This window comes from Pelodiscus sinensis, chromosome 5, assembly GCF_052426305.1.
Source record: "Pelodiscus sinensis isolate ZL-2025 chromosome 5, ASM5242630v1, whole genome shotgun sequence".
NCBI lineage: Eukaryota > Metazoa > Chordata > Testudines > Trionychidae > Pelodiscus > Pelodiscus sinensis.
Genome location: NC_143056.1, coordinates 64,449,596 through 64,468,814, shown reverse-complemented (window position 1 = coordinate 64,468,814; position 19,219 = coordinate 64,449,596). Strand labels below are relative to the sequence as shown.

Here is a 19,219-nt window from a genome sequence, read left to right as displayed (position 1 = left end):
GCTGGTCACTGTGGGTACTCCACTGAACATCTGCTTGCATCCCTGTGCTGCTGATCGGAAAACTTCATTAACAGTATCCATTAGGCCCATACGTGCACTCTCTCTCCTTGTTCCCAGCCACTAGACTAGACAGCACACCGATGCTAACCCTCCTCTGTTCCTTCTCTACCACCGAGACACAGACAGGAACTCTTAAATAGAGGGGAGCAGGGTGGTTTGTGGAGCACCCATAGAGAAACACATCTCAAAAACACCATTATTACTGCACAAGATGAGTAACTTCTTCAACTACTGTGCCTGTGTGCGCTCCACTGTAGATGACTCCTAAGCAATATCCCCTTTGGAAGGCTAGGGCCTTGGAGTCAGGTCAGTTATAAAAGGCAATATTATGGAGCCGTGATGGCATCAGAGATGGGAATTCCCAGTGATGACATAGCGTTCTGTGAAGGTATGGACCAATACCCATCTCTCTGCTCTGTGCATTTCTGAGATACATTCTTCAAGAATGTCTGTGATGCACAAGGAGATCGACCTCATGGAGTATGTGTGGATACTATACAGAGAGGCCCTACTGTGAACCAAATAACTTTGTCAAATACAGTTTCAGACCCATTTGAAGAGTCTCTAGGCTGATATTGCTGAGCCCTGGGATCTTTCCACAACACAGGAAAAGCTTATGAGACTTCCTGAAAGCTTTCATCCTAGCCTAGACGAAGGCTTTTCTGACATTTACTGTGTGTAATGTAGCGTTCCTGTTGTTGTGGTGAGGGTTTGGGGAAAAAATTAGAAAGTGAATCAACTGGATCATGTGGAACTAAGTTACCTTAGGGATGAATTTTGGATTAGGCTTGAGTTTAACCCTGTCCCAAAAGAATACTTTACAGGGGGAATGTGCCATCAGAGTTGTCATTTCTCCTCTTCTCCTAGCCAAGGTGACTGCTATTAGGAAAGCTATTTTCAAAGAAAAGTATGTATGTGAACAGGTGACTAAAGGTTCAAGGGACATCTAGTTAGGCCTTTCAACACCAGGTTTAATAGGGCTTTGGTGGCAGGGGAAACAGGAAAAGCATAGAAAAGATTTCTGTCTCAGGGAAGGAGAGCATCATGCAGATGGTGTTACCCTATTCCTACTCTGGAACAGTAACATGAACATTGTCCTGTTCAGGTGAGTGGCAAACAGGCATAGGGTGGGTGTTCATCACAATCTGAATAGGTTGTAGAATATTGCTGAGTTTTATTTCCCATTCACAACTGTGTGGGAACCTGAATCTGAGACTGTTCGCTATCAAGTTGTGTGCACGCTCCTAAAGTATGCCTCTGATAATGTAATGTTATGCTCTCACTGCTTCTGCCCACAAGGAAAGTGATCTGGCTTCCCCCGGTTGATTTATACTGTACATGCACATTGCATTGTCTATTAGGAGTGTCATGTGAGATACCTTGCTCAGAGGAAGGAAATGCATGCAGGAATTCCTGATCATTCTGTGCTCAAGGAGGCTGATGTGAAGGAATATTTCCACATATATGCCTTGTGTTGTGATGTTTAAATGCACATTCCATTTTATGAGGGATGTACTGGTGGTGAGAAATGATGACATGACTGGGGATGAGGTTTGTGAAAAGGGGATCTCTTTGCAAACATTTCCTACGTCTTTCCACCAGTCCAAGGAGTTTTTATTCTTGGTGGGTAGAGACAGGAGTTTGTCTAGTCTGTCTCTGGTCATCACATATAAAGCCTGGCATATGGTATTACTGCTGTGCTTGTTGCCATTTGCCTGCAACTTTTGGGGCATTGTTATTTGCTAATACTTCTGGGCTGTTTTGAATGGTCTTTATAAGCAAGGCCAAAGAGAGGAATCTGTGTTGAGGTAAGAGTGCTCTGGCCTGTAACATGTCAGGCAGGTGCCTATGAATTACAGGCATTGCACTGGAATTGAAGGTTGACTTCTGGAGAAGCCCAATTCTGTGAAAAAGTCTATTCTGGATTTGGTTATTCAAGACTCTTGGAAGGACTGGACTGTGAGGACACAATCATCCAGAGAAGGGCCCATCATGATCCTTTGAGACCACAAGTACATGGACACTACTAAAACTCAGAGCTAATTATAACCCAAATGGGAAGTACTGTGTAATGGTAGTGGTTTTGTCCGAAGGTAAATCTGAGGAACAGTTGGTGGGATGGGAGGATTGCAATATGGATGTAGGTGTCCTGAAGGTAGAGGACTGGAAAACTAGTCTCCCTGATCCAAGCTTGGAATAATCTTAACCATCTTGAATTTTTGAGCTTTGACACATTTTTGAGTGCTCTGAGGTCTAGTATGGGTTTCCAGCCTTCCTTTCTCTTGGATATAAGAAAATAGTGAGTAAAATCCTTTGCCTTGTAGATGTGTGGGTATTGATTCTGTCTCCTAACTGCAGGAAAGAAACAGTTAACTCTCATATGAAGATTCCCTGAAGAAAGGCAGGGAAGGGTGTTTTGAAAGGGGATGAGAAGTGGATGGACTACCCACTGCAAACAATTTGCAGGACCTACTAGTCTCATGTAACACATTTCCAGATACTTCTGAACATTACAAGATGAGCCAAATAGGTAGGAAGTGTTGGTTAGTTGTAGCAATTGGGGTAATTGATCTGTCAATGCCTTGACCAACACATCAAAACTGGTGTTTGAAGATGTAGGATTGTGACATGAAAGGCTGTGGACCAGATGGCTTGCCTAGGGAACTTCTATTTTCTTCCTCTGAGTATGTAATAGCACTAACTTGTGTATTGGGAGGTACATGGTTTGTGCTGAGGCTGCAGACTAAATTTTCTCTTTTGTCCAGGCGTGTAGATTCCTAATGAGCAGAGTGGTCCTAGAATTTGTATAGGTATGAATAGAGAAGTCTCTCTTCTCCAGGAAGAGCTGAGTGCCTTCAAAGGGAACATCTTCAACAGTCGATTGCACCAGTTTAGAGAAGCCTGAAAGGTGTAACCATGATGCATAACCACAGCTGTGGAGATGCACCAGCCCACTGCGTTGGCTGCATTGAGGGCAGACTGTAGCGCTGTTTTGGCTTCTAGATGTCCCTCCTGGATGAGAGCTTTGAACTGGTTATGCTGTGACTCAGGAAGCTGATCAATGAAGCTGCTTAGTTTTGAACAGCTGACAGTCATTTCACCATTAAGCCTTGATAATAAGCAACTTAGAACTGTAGGAGGTCTGAGGATTAGGTTTTCCTCCTGAAGAGGTCCAAGCATTTCCAACCCAGTCATAGAAAATGAATCTCATTTGGTGTTAATGGCCCCTACAGTTTACAGTGTCCATGATGATGGAGCTGGGAGTAAGGTGAGAGAAGAGGAACTCTACGTTCCTAACCAGGACATAATATTTTCATCAGCCCACTTCCATGTAGGCATCACCAAAATCAGGATATGTCCAATTTTTTGCAGTGTCCAGATGGGATGGGTTGTTTTGTTTTATTTTATTTTCAGAGGACGCATATAAATATGCCAACTAATTTCCTCCAACTTTTTTCCAAGTCCTGGAAAATGCTAGAAATCATTGGCTAATAATACTGCCTCATCTAAGGAGGAGGGAGGTATGTTGGTCTTTGCAGTCATGTCTGCCTCATTACTGCCCCCCCTGTTCTTCCACAATCTCCTCTGCAACTTCTGAGGTTCTGAATGCCCTGGCTGAGGGGGAATATCTTGGGGGTTCATGGGTAAAGCTGGAAACCAGAGAAGCACGGGGATGATGTGCATCCTAAGGATCCCAGTACAGCTACTGTAGAGGTAGAATAGAGCCTGGTGGTGGTGCCCATGGTTGACACATAAAAGCGGTAGATGGGGTCACGTGAGGGTATGCTCAGGGGACCTATTCACAGTAGGCTTCATAGAGAGCATGAGAGAAATACTGAGAAATGACCTTCTTTGACTCGCTGTCGGAGTCCACACTAGAGAAAGCAGAAACGTATGGCAGGATAGCAGAGAAGATTCCATGATGAGACGACTTAGTGCCAAGGTCACTGTGTCAAGCAGAGGAGGTGTCCCACAGATCTTGAGTGCCAGAATTCCAGTGACGCTGACCAACCTGATGTTGCTAGGGGTCTCAATGTAATTTGGGATTCTGCTCGTACTGACCACATTAGCGCTATATGGGAAATTGATGATAAAGCCAATAGCACAATGTGTACTGGCAGTGTCTTCTTACTGGAATGCTGGCTCCTACCTTTGTTTATTGATACCACTGACCCAATGTCTGTGCCTTAAGTGTGTTACCAATACCTGCTGTTACAGGCTTTGTGAGCCAAGATAGGCTGAAATTATCTTGGTGCAGACAAGTGCCAAAAATATCTAATGTGCCACTGGAGCTCACTCTGGGGACTTCCCACTATTTTTTGATGAATTACAAGATAGGTTTTCTTTGATACTCAGTCCTTTGAAGTTGAGGGCTGTGAGGAAGACTCACTTCTGCCACGTGACTCTCAAAAAGGGTCAGGGGAGAGAGGGAAGAAGGGAAATTGGAAGGCTGCCTCCATGAAGATGATCTTTTGTACTGACTTCCTGTCCAAGACAAGAGTCTGAATTGCTGGCAGAGACCACACATCTGTGGGATGTGGCCTTCCGGAGACAGTGCATGCACCGGGAGTGTTTATCTGTTACAAGGATGGCCTCTTTACAGAAGCGGCACTTCCTGAAGCCTACTGAATCAAGCTAACTCCTGTTGGAGGAAGGGTCCGCAATGAAAAAGGGGGCAATTGTTCAGGAAGAAAAAATTAAGAGCAGAAAATACAACTAAGACGGGGGAGATTAACTACAGAAATGGTAAGAAGCTAATGGTCACTAAAAGATTCCATCTCTAGCAGTTGAAAAGGAACTGGGGGAAAGTTAGCCCATGTGCACTTGTTAGCCTCATGGCAGGACATGAGGAAAGACTGCATGAATGGGACTAACAGATACTGCTGCCAGTTATCTGATCAGCAACACAGGGAAGCAAGCACACCTACAGTGGAGCACCCATTGGTACACTACTAGGAAGAACCTTTTGTTTACACTTGGGAAGGTCTCCCATGCAAGAACTGACTAGAACCTTGCTTAGCTTGTGAAACACAATGAGATCAGAGACCAGTGTGATATGACTACTCACATGCGGTTCTCTTAATCCAGATGTTGAACAACTTGCTTTTCATGGTGTCTTTTCATGTGTCTTTGCTATTTTCATACCTCACAATGACCTGACATGTGAGGTTCAAGTGTAATACCAACATTAGAAAAATGAAAATACAAGTGAAGAACCACAGACTAGGCTTATCCTAATTCTTTTAACCCCTTTATATAAAGACATTTTCACCAATAAAGGCTGATGACAAAGAAGGTTCAAATCAGAACACCCAGTGAGAACAAAAATCCAACTTTAATCACTCAATTAGTGCTTTTCCATCCAATCTCCTTTGACCTGACTTTTTTTTTATTTAATCAATACTATTGCAGCACATTTTCAACCTTTGGGAACATAATTCTAACCTAATATAAAATTTAGTGGTTTAGGTTAAAAGGTTATTTATTGCAGAGGCAGTTTAGGTAGGCAACTGTAGGAGCCAAAGGCAGTGAGAGCTGTTGGACAGAAATCGACAGCAATGCTGTACACTCATTCTCCATTTTATGCTTCAGGTAATTTAAAATACAGTAAGTAAGTTCCAACCTACCTATCTGTCTCTGTGCTGGGACATGAGCTTTCAGAGCCGTCACAGTGGGGGTTGAAGTAGTGCTGATGGAAGATGTAGTTTTGGGAGTTGATGTAGTGGGCACCTGGACTGATGGTATCCCGGAAGCAGCTGCCTTAGCATTGGATGCTACCTTGGAGATCACAGTACTGAGGGTTGAGAGATCAAGTACTGTGGGTCGCAGCCTGCCTGTGATATAAGCAGCTAGCCGATTGGCTGGATGCAATGCCCCCATCAGTCCCAAAAGGAGTTTGGCCTGAGGATAACTTTTACCATTAACCTGAAAGAAGTGGAAAAGGGAAATTCTGTGAAGAAGAAAAAAAAACCTTGCTAACTTACCACCTTTGGACAAGGTGTTTCATTCCATGGTATTTCTAGAAGTTCTTTTCAGAGTAACATTGCAATTCAGAGAGGATGTTATTAATCTACTTTCTGCTTAGGATAACTCCAAGCAATTATTTCACATTACTATAAAACCCATAGATTTTAGATGACACTCAAGACTCTAGGAGGAAGGATATTCACAAAGAACCATAGAGTCTAAAGATACTGAAATGAAGGAGAGTAAAGCTGCACTTTCCTGTACTTTGGTTTATGTCTCAGTCTTGACTAAAGACGGATATTCACAATGTGGTGAGGATGAAGCTTTAAATGTATCACAATAACTAATCTAATTACCTTTGGTGGCTGTCCAGAGACACAGAAGAAAAAAAAAAACTTGAGTGTGCTATGCACGTTGGGATAAGTCTTTAAAAAGAGACTGCAAAACAATTTACTTTGGCAATATTTTTCACTATTACTCTTGCTATTATTTGATATTGTGACAGGATGTATTACACTACTTGGTTCTATTTGAACACGGTTTAGCTTCAACTCAACTTCTCTCTCCCATTGCACAGGAGTTAAAAGGAAGGACAAACAAGAGCGGTTGTTTGAGACACAGATGGAGTAGAACATCTTCAAGAATGGACTACATATCTATGGTCACTGCACTTTTTCAAACTCCTACCTGTGTCTTTTTATTGTTTATTTTCTGGCTCTATTAAAACTATTTTAATTTTCATTATGTTAACAGCATCCTCTAAGCTTTCAAAATAAAACTTGAAGAGGCCCTACTGACTACAGCTAATATTTTCAAAAAAATGCACTGGTTATTTCCAATGCCCAACCTGAGATACATTAAAGGGGACTAATCTTCAGAGAGAAGAACATTCACCTTCTGAAAATCAGGCCTACTTAAGGTGCACCAAAAATGGAGGCATCCAAGATCACTAGTTACTCTAGAAAATCTTGGTTTTTGTTGAATTATTTAATCAATTAAAAACGTATGTATTTGTCCAGTTTCTCCTTATGCAGGCACTGTATTTGTAAAACTTCATGCAAATAGTTTTTTCCATTCATATGCTTTTCCTAAAATGTTCTCGCTGCTTTCTCTAAGATATCTGTACTTAACAAGAGACTTCACTTGCCTTCATAGTTTATCACTCTCTACTAGAGCCCACAATTAATTCGTAATGCTGAATCTGTGATATCAACGATTTCCAAGAAACCAACTGATTACAGATTGAGGACTATGACATCACTTCATGATCAAGAACCTGGTCTGAAGGCATAAGCAGATAGGTAAGGATGACAAGTTACCGCACAAAGCAATTATATTTGTTCAGTCTCCTTTTAAAGATCTTCCCCAGTGTGCATCTCTAAGGGTACGTCTACACTACAGCGCTAATTCGAACTAACGCGTCTAGAACTAAAAACTAGTTCGAATTAGCGTTTTGCTAATTCGAACTAGCATGTCCACATTAAGTGGACCCTGAAGCGGGCTTAAGGCTGGCCGGAAGCAGTGCCGGCAGGGCATCACAGGAGGACTTAGAGCGTGGAGATGCTGTCTCAGGCTAGCCGAGGGCTGCGCTTAAAGGGACCCAACCCCCACCCCGGACAGACAGTTCTCAGGGGTGCCCCGCTTGTAAAGCAGTCCTGGCTTGGAGTGCCCGGAGTACCCACACTGGGCACATCACACCACTCGGCCATCAGCCCGGCTGCACTTGCCGCAGGCTGCCATCTGGGCAGAGGGGACAATCGGGGGGCTGCAGGAGAGCTTCCACACCCAGAAGCCCGCAGAGCCAGCCCAGTCCTCCCCACCGGGGGCTTGTACCCCATTCCTCCCTCACCTCCTTCCACTTACCCTTCCCTAGCCCCTTTTCTTGATGTACAAAATAAAGGACAATTGTGTTCAAATATGGAATCTGTCTTTATTGAACAAAACTGGGGGAGATTGGGAAAAGGAGGTGGGAGAGGGGAAGAGAGAGGCTGGGAGAGGGGAGGGCAACTACAATGATCAGGGGTTGGAAACAGGTCCCATATGAAGAGAGGCTAAAGAGACTGGGACTTTTCAGCTTAGAAAAGAGGAGACGGAGGGGGAACAGGATAGAGGTCTCTAAAAGCAGGAGTTGGGTGGAGAGGGTGCATACAGAAAAGTTCTTCATTAGTTCCCATAAAGAAGGACTAGAGGACACCAAAGGAAAGGAATGGGTAGCAGGCTTCAAACTAGTAACAGAAAGTTCTTCTTCACAAAGCAAAGAGTCGACCTGTGGAACTCCTTGCTGCAGGAGGCTGTGAAGGCTAGAACTAGAACAGAGTTTAAAGGGACGTGAGATCAAGTCATGGAGGTTGGGTCCATGGAGTGCTATTAGCCAGGGGGTAGGAGTGGTGTCCCTGCCCAAGGTTTGTGGAAGGCTGGAGAGGGATGGCAGAAGACAAATGGCTTGGTCACTGTCTTCGGTTCATCCCCTCCAGGGTTCCTAGGGTTGGCCGCTGTCGGCAGACAGGCTACTGGGCTAGGTGGACCTTTGGTCTGACCCAGGACGGCCATTGTAAGCTCAGGGCTCAAGGTCGGGGGTCTCAGTGGACCCCCTTGATTTTCATGCACACCTGCTCCTGGGTGGCCAGGCTGGCAGCTCTCCTGCCCTAGCTGGCCACTTTCCTGTGCCTAGTGCGGAGATTGTGGACGAGGTCCACGATGTCCGCACTAGCCCAGGCAGGTGCCCGCCTCTTGCGGTCCCGGGCAAGCTCCCAGGAGCCGCCAGCCTGGTCCCGGGAAGAGGGGCAGGGCGGGGGGCATCGGGTGGGTGGCTCGATCCGTGCCAGGTGCAGGGTCTGCTGGCTGGGTGCTGGCAGGCTTGCACCTGGCACGGGCACCGTAGCCAGCCCATGGCCCTTTAAGGGGTCCAGGGCTGGGAGGGGGGCAGACGAGTTTCCCTGGTGTTGGCCAGAGTGGCCACCAGGGAAACCTGGGGAGGGCTAGCCTCCAACTAGTTCGAATTAAGGGTCTACACAGCCCTTAATTCGAACTAGTAAGTTCGAACTAGGCTTAATCCTCGTGGAATGAGGATTACCTAGTTCGAACTAAGCGCTCCGTTAGTTCGAATTAACTTTGTAGCGTAGACATACCCTAAGTGGGTTTCTTCTGTGGCCCTGGGTACCCATTGAGAAAAGACAGAGCCAAATGCATCTGTGGTAAGTTTTGCAAATACAGTATCAGAAAGAGCCTGATAAAAGCTTTTTGTACTTTGACTACTCAATCCCCAAGACAAGCAACAGGACAATCTAAATGACTATGCTTCAGACTTCCAATCAGCCTACAGAACATTACTGCTGACCCACAACATCTCCCAGATAGACTTTCATAGTATTTGATAGGCAAAAGACCAGGTAGTCTAAATTCTTGCCCAATGGAGGTGGTCAGGAACACTGGAGTAAATGGAATCTAATCTTCACAGTAAAGGCAGAGAGTGACCCACCTGAATCAAGCCTGAGGGGCTCAAATTAGCTTTGCGTTTGTAGGCGACCAGCTTTCCTGCAGGAGAAAGCCCTGTATAAAAAGGCAAGCCTTTTCCCCCCTGCAACTTCTCATGTAGTTTGTCCAAGTTATCTGCCCGCAAGAACTTTATGTGTTCTGATATTTTGCGTGATGATACTGCACTATCAGGAGTCTCCAAGACAGGCATCTCAGGCGTCTCACCCTTGTCCTGGCAGGAAGGCATTGAGATTTTCACTCTGGAGGAATAGATGGGAGAGTTCTTCTCATCCTGGGACTTGTGCTCTGAAGCCAATTCAATAATGAAGCTACCCACTTTGAGGGAATGTGGCATGTTACTGTTGATGTGTTGTGATAGGATGCTTAAGATCTTATTGCGATCCTCCTCCCAGTTGCAGTCAGAGATAATCTCGATAAGTTTGGATGGCCCACCTGGAGTGGTGTGACGAACATAGGAGGTGGAGGAGGATTCCCCCTCACTACGGGAAGACCACCAGCTTTTCTCTGAGGAAGAATTGAAACAGGTTTCTGCAATACTATGGAATTTTTAATACCTGGACATTCAATATAGTTTTATTATCCCCACCTCCACCCTTGTATTAGCAGCAGGGAAAAAGAAGTCAAATAATAGCTCTGAGTACCAGCCCCCACTTCACAGTAACACAAAAACCAATAAAAATAAAACATCAATGGAGAACTAACTGTTCCAACCTCTTTATGGTTCATTTCATGCAGCAACACCACCTTGTATTGCAATCCCATCACATCTCACAAGCTTAACAAGGCTAGGTCACTTCTGTACAGAGAGGCAAGAACTCCAAGGAACACCAACATGCACCAGAGAGTGGTGTTGGTGATTCAGTGGATGGCACTTTTCCTTTGAGTCAGAAAAGAACCAATGTCCCACAATGGCATGAGGGAGCACTGTGCTATTAATGGTGCTGTCGTTTGTAGGAGACACAAAACAGAGGCTTGACCTTTCATTGTCATTAGTGATTCAAAGGCACTTTTTGCAAATGGTAAGGAGATTTATCAGGCCAAGTTTAAATCTGGTAATTAATTTTTGTCTACCCAACAGCATTTTCAAATATTTCCACTACTCATCCTTAACTGCAGAATGTTGCTAGATACGGCAAATAGTTACCACAGTTCACCTCAAACAAGACTTATACAGTGGTGGAAGATGTGTTCCCTCTAATCTGTATGACATTTTTAAAGCTTGTAGCATTCTATGGGACACACTGAGTTGAAAGATAACATAAATGCAAGACATTATTCCAGACGAATTATTTAATCTATTTCTTTCTGGACTGGAAGTCTCAAATTCAGTTTTATATTATGGACTGAGAAAAATCAATCTTAACCTCTCAATGAGAATTAAAAGAGTTTGCTGCAAAACAGTGCCAAGTATAATGGAGGAGGCACTCCTCTGCCTCATATAACCAGTTGGAATAATCTACAAAAGACTCCACAAGCTTGATAGAGTTACATGGGTATCTGAGCTTTCTGTAACAAAACTGTGCTAATAAAAAAAATCCTTAACTATCTTATGGTCATTTGTAAACACAGGTCTACAGTGCAACAAGCCTTGTACCACTAACCAAGCCATCATAACTACTGCCATTTTAATTTTAGAGCAACAGTAGATTTTAATCAGACATTTAACCAATTTTGCTTCCCACTCTATTTGGACACATTGCCAAGCAAATCAGGGGACTGAATAAAAACATTAGAAAATAATTTTATTAATAAACTGTAATAATACATTACCTTAAGTGTTAAAAATTACAAATACACTACTTTGGTACATCCTTTAAAGGTACCAAACCTGGGGTTAAATGAGTCTCAGACTGCCTTATGAAAGTTCTAGACATATCACCTTCTCAAGGCATCTCATGGTTTCATCAATATCTACGTTATTTTTCAGAAACTTATAGGGAGCAGGCACTCCAGTTAAGCTCAAATATCAAATCTTACCTTCTGATTTTTCAGTGTCTTTCTCCATCCCACAAACTTCTTTTTTAAGGTTCTGGTGCTCAGGATCATGCTCCTGGAAGGGGAAGAGAAAATAAATGGGACCAATGGAGGCAAAGAGAACATTTTTAATTTAAATGTGACATCACGTTTTCTTCAACAGTAAAATAGGTTTTAAAATAAACTAATTCACCAACTTAGTGTCCAGGGCTTACTCAAGTAAAGAAACATATCCACTAGCTCTCCCAAAAATACAGCTCCAATCTCAGAATTGCTCTATGAATGAACAGATATTTAAAGCACTACACATAATTCTGTATTTGGATGGAGGAAGGTTCCAGGTAAGACAAGTAAGATGAGTGTGTGGATACATTTTTCAAAAGCATTTGAGTGATTTAGGAGCCTAAGTTCCATCTTCAAAAGTGACTTAGGAGCTTATAAAAATATTGCCTTACATTTTAATATATGAAATGGTTTATAAAAAAGTTTGTGGACAAAAGGTCTCACCTTTTCTGTACAATTCTCTGAATTACAGATGTATAGGTCCTTCTGCTGCTTTTTCCCCTCCTTTTTGCGTTCATATGCTCGGATTCTGGCACAAGTCATCATCCTCTCAAAGTACAAGTAAACGGGATCCTTGTCTTCCTCCCGAATCTGAAACCCAAACAGAACCACTTCATTCAAGATATATATCACAGCCGTGAAAAAGCCACACATTCTAGTATCACTTATCTCAGCAGTGCTTCAATAAACAGTAAAAATAGCAAGTGTACTCTTACTTTCAAAGGCGGCTTCCATCCTAGCATTATACCTTCATCTACATTTTACTTCTGAATTAGGCTCTTTTTTAGTAAAAAAAAAAAAAAAAAAAAAAAAAAAAATCTAGGTACAAAGACAACTATTCTGATTAACCTGGTAGATGATAAACAAGAGATTCTGCTTTGAGGCAACCTGTTGAATTCTGGTCACATCTCTAGCTACTTCTCTACCAGTGTCCCTGTGGAAGGTTTTACTTTTCACATTGTCATGGGTTAAAACAAAAAGATTTTTCAATACTGTGAAGCCAAAATTTCTTGATGGTCTAAAACAAAAAACCCATTAGCTCTGAAATATATTTCCTCACTTGCCTTGCAAGTCATTAATTGATAACCTATGCTGAGTAGCTCAATTATTTAAGGAAATGCATGTTATATATTTTGAAATTAGTGGGCATTCTTGTGATTTTATACAAAAGATTGCTAGAAATTTAGAATCTCTTTTGTCCGTACTTGTTCTGTGCAACATCTTAATAAAAGGCAAACGAATTTAAAAAAAAATCCCACCTCATCAAAATTCTGTTGACAAAAGTATATAATTATGGACTTACATCTCTATCAATTTACTTTAGATACTGATTTGTCCAGCTTTTTAGGTGAAGGCTGGTTTGTTTTCTAAACACAAAAGGAGGTATAGAGCACCTTCCTTTCTTTGCTTACCACTGGGTTGGGTTTGGGAGTATACACTCGCCCTGGTTTGACTCCATTGGAAGATTTATTTTTACTGGAAGGCAAGACCTCTGGGGTTGGCAGCACCAAAGGTTTCACAGGTTCAATGACAGATGGTGTTGGGATGTAAATTGGTTCTGGATCAATCTCTCCTTCTACTTTTATCCACAATGGGCAGTTCCTAACAGGCTGCTCTGGCTCTGTTTCACAGATAGCTGAAAAAAGAAAAAAAAGGGAAAAAAGTGCAAAGTTTCAAAAAGTTCAATGAACGGAAGCCAATATTTTAAGTTTCTTATGTTGACTTGGCCAACATAGTTAATTTAATTTTTGTTTTTAAACATATACGTTTAATTTAACTATTTTAGTTAAAAACCATTTAAACAAAAACAAACTTGATTTTAAAAAAATTTGAATGTTTAACTAAATTCAAAAATGCATATACTTGTTTTGTTAAAATATTATGTTTGTTGTAGAAGAAAAATATCCAGAATATATAAAGTTGTTGTTTTAATTAAATAAAAAAATTTAAATGTCTGTCTGGTGAGGTTCTCCTAATACAGCATGACAAGAAAATCCTCCAAATATTAAATGATTAGCCTGTTAAATTGGAGATAGTTTACTAAAGATCAATGAAGCAGATATTTATGAAGTCACTAGGAGGTAAACTAAATAACCAAACAATCATTCATTCCGATATAGCGGTAAAACTAATCTGAAAAGCTTTCAAAATAAATCATTCTTAAAAATTTATATTGTGTACCTTCTAAAAATGAAACCTACATCTGTCTTTCAGTTATGAAAGATATGTATTAAGGTTATACCACCAGCAAGAATGCACTTTTATATAGAAAACCATGATTAAATCAAGCCTTCCTGATCAATTATTTAAATCGTGATTTATATCAATTTGATTTAAATTAAAGCCGCCCTGTTGCTTTGAGTGACCACTCTGACCTTAATATAATACTCACTGTATTCCACTTTCTTTCTCCTCCTCCTATCTTTCTGTTTCAACTCTTCTTCCTCCCCATCATCCTCTTCTTCCAATTCATCCTCTTCCTGCTGCTCTTCCCCTGGCGGTCCATAGAATACAAGGCTTCCACGCACAGCTTTCTTCAGAATTTTCTTATGTTTGGATCCTCCCTTTACTACTAACACCTTTCTTTTCAGGCAGGTGCAGCCAAACATACAGTCAGGCCTGCGACAATGGGTAGGCTGACGCTTTTCCAGGGCTAGACTAGCACAGACACAACCCAAACGGCAGAAATCATTGTTGCAAGGTGGTGCTCGCCGTCTGATTATTTTGTGTACAGGTTTAATTTTAAGAGAAGCCTAAAGTTTAAAAAAAATATATACACATTTGAATTTCTGAGCTAAAACACACATGTAAACAGGATCTGCGTTCAAAATTAATGACACCACACAATTTACAGTTTACATTGAATGACAGGACATAGAACGGTGTCTTCAAGGGGGTGGTCCCCTCCCATCTCACCCTGATTGACGTGTCTGATTCTGCCACTGAGCAAGCTGACGTCAGGAGAAGATCAACTGTAAGGAAGCTGCCCTGGCTATTGCTACAATAGAAATATTTTTTTTTAATTTGCAGCGTGAGTCCAAGACAAGAAGTTTATGGTGCGGATGAGGGTGAGTACTGCTACTGCCTATATACTTTTGAAGAATCGCTGTTCTTCTGAAGTGGCAAACCTTTTCTTTACAATACATGTGAGTGAATTTAGTCAAAAGCTTATCGATATTGTCTAGACTCTAGAGAGCAATACATCTAACTGGTAAGAAAATACGACCCCTTACAAGCATATTTTTATTAACATCGTTATCCTTCCTTTAAATCTTAGCTACAACTAAGCACTGGAGTGCAGAAGTATTAGGTATGATAGAGATGGGAGTCAATTACAGTAGCTTACCTGAGCAGTGAGCAGAGTTGCCAGAGAGATGTCTGCTCGCTCTTCCGTGATGTACGTCCGAGGTTTCCCATCCCACAATGCACAGTCCTCTAAGTCCATCAACTTCACCTGAGACTTAGACAAACCTGGTGGGCGAGTAGCTTGTTGTTGCTGGTGTGCCTGACGCAGACTGATCTGCTTTGGCAACATGTTTTCATCTAGAGCTGGCACCACAAAATTATCCACCTGATTACCCTCGTTGCTACTTGTCAGAGACTTAGTGACCTTTTCCCCTGTGACTGAAAAGCTGTGTTTCTGCTTTAAAACAACAGGTGAAGGTAGTATGGGTTTGTAGGATGATTTTACTCGGCTCTTTGAAGTTGTCTGTTTATTCTGAGTTTTCATCTTCCTAGAGGCAGAAGACATAGAAAGAGGCTTGAAAGTATAAGAGGTGGATGGAGCGATGGTGGATTGCTTCTTTAGAACACTGTCTAGTGTTCGTACATAGCTAGTGCTCTTGGTTGGAAGCTGATAAACCACAGGAGAAGTGGAAGTGCTAGAAGAGAATCCCATGCTTGTTTCCATCAGCTTTCCTTCATTTTCCAAGTATTCATCCAGCTTGTCACTGCAGAAAGCAGATCGATTCTTCAAAGAGCCCTCTGAACTACTACCTGAATAAATATGGAATCCAAATACACAGGAAATAATAACTCCAGAGAAAGTACACTGCCAGTTCTCCTAATAAGTAGAGTCAATGGAGAATAGTCACATTTCTTTAACTTTCCAAAGCTTCTATACATTTGGGTACCAAATGGGTGATCATAGCCCAACATGCATGCCAAATATGCCAGTTAGTTCTACAATGTACCTAGCAGCCACTGGATTCTTTGATACGGATGGGTAGTTCATGGAAGTTATGGGTTGCAGTGTACCATCTCGGTCGGAATCAGAAACTATGAAGACTACTCAGAACACTACAAATTGGGATATGCAGTCTCTTCAAACTACAACTTTGCATCCAAAGGTGGTTGTAATTAGTGCTGTAAAAATGCGTTTAAAAATGTAACCGTGTAACCACTAAAAATCATAGCGGTTACATGCACTGCAGGGTCTGCAGTATAAAGCTTAAATAAACTTTATTCTGCACTGCCTTCAGCGAAGCGTCCCTGGGAGCAGGGCTAGGGCCGCTGCTGGCCCCGTTCCCGGGAAGGAGGCTTTGCTGCTGCAGAGAAGCCACCTTCCCGGGAGCAAGACCAATAGGGACTGCTGCTGGCCCTACTCCGGTGGAGTCAGCTTCACCGTGGGCTCTGCAGCAAGCACCCTGGGACAGAGCTGGAAGCTCCTGCTGGCCCTGCTCCAGGAAGCCAGCATATTATCTTCAGGGAAAGAAGGTGCTGGCTGGACCTGTCGCAGACAGGAACTGCTGTGGCCTCTACCCATTAACTGGAACCAGTAAGCTTCACCCATTATGGGTGAGGCTTACCAGTTAAGGTTTTACATCCCTAGTTGTAATCTCTCTACAGTTTGAGTGTGGCCCTCTGGCTCCTGGCAAGTTGTCAGAAGCAGTCTCCTGCTCGGTCCCTTCCAGTTCTAGGAGATTGGTATATCTCCAATATTTAATAATAATAAAAAAAAAAGTTGGGTTTCCTCAAAGTATGAATTATCTGTTAATTATAATTTTAAAAACATATACCAAAATTGAAGATTCTTCCCCCAAAGGGCAGTCTAAAATAGTACTGATGATAACGGTGGGCACACTTCTCCAAACAAAGGTTGCTTATACAGAATCCAAAATGGATCAATAACAACAGGCTTATTTCAATTAGCTTTTGTCTCTTCTCCCCAGTCATTTGTATAAAATAAAAACCACACTTTTACCCTGTTTTAAAGTAGAATAAACCTCATAATGGGAAAATAAAAGCTCTCTCTTCCCATGAAACCCATTTAGACTTTTGAAATATGTACCAGTGAAATAAGAGTAACAAGGAAATTCTTTATTAATGATCTTTTCTGCTCCAAAACTTCCGCTAAATATTAAAATAAAGCAGTAAATAAAGTGATACGATCTGTTGCAAGAACAAAGAAAGGAACATTTATCACATGAGAAACACACGTTTTTCTATTTCTTACCTTCATTTCTAGAAGCACCATGAAACTTTCCTCTCCAACCCTTGATCTTGGTGAAATCATTCGTCTTTCCTGTCCTGGAAACAAAGGGAAACCCAGCATCTGGAAAGAAAACAAGCTGGCCTCAGTAAACCAACCAGTTGTAAAAATAACTATACACAAATGACTAATGATCCACTACACATGGGACACAACCACTCCTAACTAAGCCCCCTAATAATATGGAAGTCTAACTATGTCTACAGCACCTTAAAGCAAAGTAACAGAAAAAAGGCTTTGAATGGACATTTGTCGCCTCTATTTCAGCAGTGACGTCTATATGAGGTATCACCAGTACCGTACATGTAAATGACTCCATACACACATGCAAACTGGAAATTTTCTTTGAGCTCATGACTAAACAGATAATCTATATGCATCCATTTGGAAAAACCCAGTTTTACACAGACATGTGTGTTCATGCACTACGTAGGTGTACAGTTGCATGCCATTACTGAAAATCAGGGCCTAACGGTCACACAGAAGATCACTCGGTCAAGAAATACATAGTAATTTAACAGCAAGTTTTTTATATATGGCTTTTCTGTAAAGATTCCTCATTAAAACAAACAAACAAACGAACAAACCAAAAAAACCCCCTATGCATTACCAGCTTTCAATTTTATTTAAAACTTCTATTCCACATACACAACTAACTCCAACCACTCCAATCCTCAACAATAATATTGAAAGAACAAATGTATTTTGAAAGCATTGTTTACCTACCCAAACAACCAGGATTAACTCTTGGGTAGTTCCACAAAGAGTAGTTGTTTGAGTAGGAGAGCGGGAGCTGCACACCCAAATATTTCAGGTCAATGCTCATTGTTGGGTCCACAGAATTCAACTTCAATCCCACTGCAAGAAGCAAATACCAGTAAAAATCACACACAGCCATGCCAACTGTTAACAAAAAGCAGCAGCAAATCTTAAGAAAATAAATGTATAAGTTTATCCTTAGTAATAAAAAATTATGTTAGAGTCTGAATTTATTCTGGGTTTTAACAGACTTGAAAATAGAAAGAAAATGGAATAGGGGTTTCAGTTTCCCACCAGACTTCAAGCAATTTAGACACTACAGTTTCCAAGATCATACCAGCCTATTAAGATCTGCTTGAGATGAGATAAAAAGCAGAAATCACTTCAATCTCTCTGTCCTGAGTAGAAAGTAAATATCCCATTGCACGTGTTGAAATAAAAGAAATCAACTTCTGTTCCCCTGGGCAACAGTCTTTATCTCCAAAAAAAAAAAAAAAAAAAAAACCCAAACAAAAAAAAAAAACCAAAACCAACAACAACAACAAAAAACACAACAACAGGTGGTACTATACAAAAGTGGGATGCAGAATTGTTTACTTATCTTAAAACTGTTATGTACTGTTGGTGCCCACCACTGAATAGTTGTGCAAACAGTTGTACTGAGTGAAGTGAATCCTGAATATGCATTTTACATTAATCTACATACACACCCTAATGTATTTTTAGAAGTCCTATAAAATAGAATTAATTATGATTAAGGCTATTGTGTTTACACATTCAGTCACTGCACAATCCAGTGATAGAATGTTCATTCTTTTTTTAAAGTATTAAGAGATACTGTGAGGATAAAAAGACACATTTTATAAAAATCAACTATTTCTTAGCAGCTGACCAGAAAAACAAAAGTGAAAGTAACAACTGCATGGAATAATTCAACACAGCAAGATACTAGGCACAAAGAAATTTCTAGACTCTTATCCCCTTCCATTTCCCCACATGCTTGCAATATTTGAAATAAAAAAAATGGTAACTGTAAAAAACGGTTACTCACCTTTTATAATCGTTGATTTTCTCCATGTTTTGTTCATGACCATTTCAATCAGGTGCGTGTGCGCGCATATACACAGAAGCCAGATTTCTGCGTAGCAGAAACCATTGGATCAGCCTACGCATACCCTGGAGTGGTGCTGATATAGCACTCAATATATAACTTCACTAACCCGTCAACCCCTCAGTTCCTCCTTGCCAGTAGTCCAAAAGAGGTGTAGGAGGGCGGATATTGGAATGGACATGAACAACCCATCTCAAAGATCAACAACTACAAAAGGTGAGTAACCATTTTTTCTTTGAGTACATGTTCATGTGCATTCCAGTCCTAAGTTTTAGGACATGGTTACTCAACTTTGGAAG

The 19,219-nt window shown here is 41.4% G+C and overlaps 2 protein-coding genes across 14 annotated transcripts in view; both read right to left on the bottom strand.

Moving 5' to 3' along the window:
* The window catches only part of LOC102449777 (MAX gene-associated protein), a 256,194-nt gene extending 239,082 nt beyond the window's left edge, over nt 1-17,112 (bottom strand). The window contains exon 1 of one of the 2 annotated variants that reach the window (XM_089778501.1): nt 17,015-17,112. The gene's annotated coding sequence lies outside the window, so the exon portion shown is untranslated. Of the gene's footprint in view, nt 1-5,687; nt 5,804-17,014 lie in introns of those variants that run through there. The other variant, XM_089778503.1, reaches the window with a different exon arrangement.
* Nucleotides 1-19,219, bottom strand: part of MGA (MAX dimerization protein MGA) — a 90,258-nt gene that overhangs the window by 35,620 nt on the left and 35,419 nt on the right. For 10 of the 12 annotated variants that reach the window (XR_016349661.1, XM_089778488.1, XM_089778493.1 and 7 more), the window contains exons 6-14: nt 17,777-17,908; nt 17,015-17,113; nt 14,906-15,555; nt 13,952-14,312; nt 12,972-13,195; nt 12,004-12,150; nt 11,500-11,572; nt 9,506-10,026; nt 5,688-5,985 (exon numbers count right to left, since the gene is read on the bottom strand). Coding sequence is in view for 11 of the 12 variants with exons in the window: in XM_089778488.1 (XP_089634614.1) it covers nt 5,688-5,985; nt 9,506-10,026; nt 11,500-11,572; nt 12,004-12,150; nt 12,972-13,195; nt 13,952-14,312; nt 14,906-15,555; nt 17,015-17,113; nt 17,777-17,908 (2,505 nt within the window). In the remaining variant the exon portion in view is untranslated. The remainder of the gene's footprint in view (nt 1-5,687; nt 5,986-9,505; nt 10,027-11,499; nt 11,573-12,003; nt 12,151-12,971; nt 13,196-13,951; nt 14,313-14,905; nt 15,556-17,014; nt 17,114-17,776; nt 17,909-19,219) is intronic. The other 2 variants (XM_089778496.1, XM_089778497.1) reach the window with 1 other exon arrangement.